This window comes from Eurytemora carolleeae, unplaced genomic scaffold (assembly GCF_000591075.1).
Source record: "Eurytemora carolleeae unplaced genomic scaffold, Eaff_2.0 scaffold1031, whole genome shotgun sequence".
In the NCBI taxonomy this organism is placed as follows: domain Eukaryota; kingdom Metazoa; phylum Arthropoda; class Copepoda; order Calanoida; family Temoridae; genus Eurytemora; species Eurytemora carolleeae.
In genome coordinates this window covers 14040-15998 of record NW_019396944.1, presented here as the reverse complement: position 1 = coordinate 15998, position 1959 = coordinate 14040, and the positions used below count along the sequence as shown (strand labels likewise).

General features: G+C 33.9%; 1 protein-coding gene across 1 annotated transcript in view; it reads right to left on the bottom strand.

Annotated features, from left to right (window-relative positions):
• Window positions 1–309: 309 nt before the first annotated feature.
• Window positions 310–1959, bottom strand: part of LOC111710369 (uncharacterized) — a 14116-nt gene continuing 12466 nt past the window's right edge. The window contains exons 5-6 of the mRNA XM_023484442.1: window positions 868–918; window positions 310–549 (exon numbers count right to left, since the gene is read on the bottom strand). Coding sequence (XP_023340210.1) covers window positions 310–549; window positions 868–918 — 291 coding nt within the window. The remainder of the gene's footprint in view (window positions 550–867; window positions 919–1959) is intronic.

Here is a 1959-nt window from a genome sequence, read left to right as displayed (position 1 = left end):
TAGGATCTCCTGGAAGTTAAACAGAGGTTTAAAGGGGGGGTTAGGCAGAGGTTAAAGGGGGGGGGTAGTCAGATGTTAAGAAGGGGGGATGGGAAGGGATAAATTGTGCAGGGGCGTAGAGGGTTAAACAAGTTTTAAATATATTCTAAAAGGGTTAAGGTCGGTGGTAATTTAGGGATTAGGGGCGGTGGGTGGACGAAATGTGCACGGGATGGATGGGGTTAAAAAAGAAATCTTTAAGAGTGAGCATAGATAGATTCAAGAAGGGTTAAGGTTGGTCGATGGTAATTTAGGGATGGGAAGTGGGAGTTAATTTGATTGAAGGGTTACCTGTATAAAGGGGATAAGGTTGACGAAATACGAGGGAAATGGGTTGATATAGAGAGATTGGAAGGAGTTTATAATGATAAAATTCCAGGAAGGAGGAGGGATATAGATTTCTGTGAATAAAAAATTATTTATTTTGAATTTAGAAAAATGTCTGTTTTCCTGGAGAACGAAGGGAGTTTTAGAGAATGCTTGAGGGTTTCGTTTTCCTCTCACTGACACCTGGAGTATACGTACATTCTGTTCGAAATCCTATCCTTGGGTTAGAAATATCGAATATCAAAAGACAATTGGATCGTTAAGAGACTATATCAAAATTATATAATTTTCAATCACATTTTTCGATTTACAGAAGAAGAGTTTACCGTCAGATATCAATTTGATAGAACTAAATACAAAAACGTTTAGAAATGGCTATCAAAATGCTAGAATCGAAAACTCTTTTTCAGGACTTTGTATGATAACATGTTGAAAGAATCACTTTGGCAGATTATTATCACTTATTGACTTTTTTTGAAAATTTTCATGTAAATTTTTTACCTGGATTTTCTCATCCGGCCATTCTTCAGGGAAGAATGCAGGATTTGTAACCTAAAAAAGAAAATTAAATTTATTTAATTTAGTAAAATAAAATTTACTAGGATAAAAAGGCGCTGAATCAATAAAAGAATGTGCGGATTTACAATTTTGTTTTCGCAAAATTTTTCGGAGACAAACTTTTCTAATACTAAGCATCCATAAACCTTCCCTGGGCCGGTCCCAAACAAAACTTGGGCCCGATAAGGGATGGATCGTTTTCACTGTTATAAAAAACTATCGTTTTGTTTAAAAACGACGAAGAAAAATCGAAAAACGATATGGTCGTTTTTAAAACGATAGTTTTAAAAAAGACAGTTTTTTAAACAAAAAATTTTGTTAAGATGGAAAAACGTCGATATCTTCCTCATTACTCCTCAAACAGAAGTTTACAGGGTACCATTGTAAATCGGACAAGGAACACTTTAAATAGAGGGTTGCTCCTTCCAAATTTTCATTCATATAGATATTACTTTGGGCGGGATGAAATAATTTTTAGTGAACAGGCAGCCCAACCTTTTTGTATCTTAACTCCAATCATGAAATGCAGTCATTAACTTGGCGAATTGTTAGGTGCGGCGTACTCATAGACTTATTTTTGAAACTGCGGAGCAATAAAGAAAGCTTTAACAATATTGTACACCATAGATACATTAACCGAGGTGAATATTGTCTTATTTCTAAGAAATAAACGGTTTAATGTAAACTTTTTTTTATTTCTGATTATTAATTGAGGTGCGCGTATGCCGCAAAACACGTTTGGGTGGCGGTAATTACCAATTGAGGACTTTTGCACTCCCCCCTCGTGTCAGAGAGGATTTTTTTAAAAGTTGAAAAAAATATGTTGAAAAAAATATTTTTAGTTTTGACAAATATTAACATATGACGCATGTTATTATATCCATTTTGCATGGCCTTTCAAATATATAAGTATTAATTAATTAACCTACCTAACCTAACCTACCATACAAATTTTAGCATAATTTGTTTACAACTATGATGTTGAAAAAGTTAAACAAGTTTTAGCGTTCTAATGTAAGCCATTTTTAAGTTATT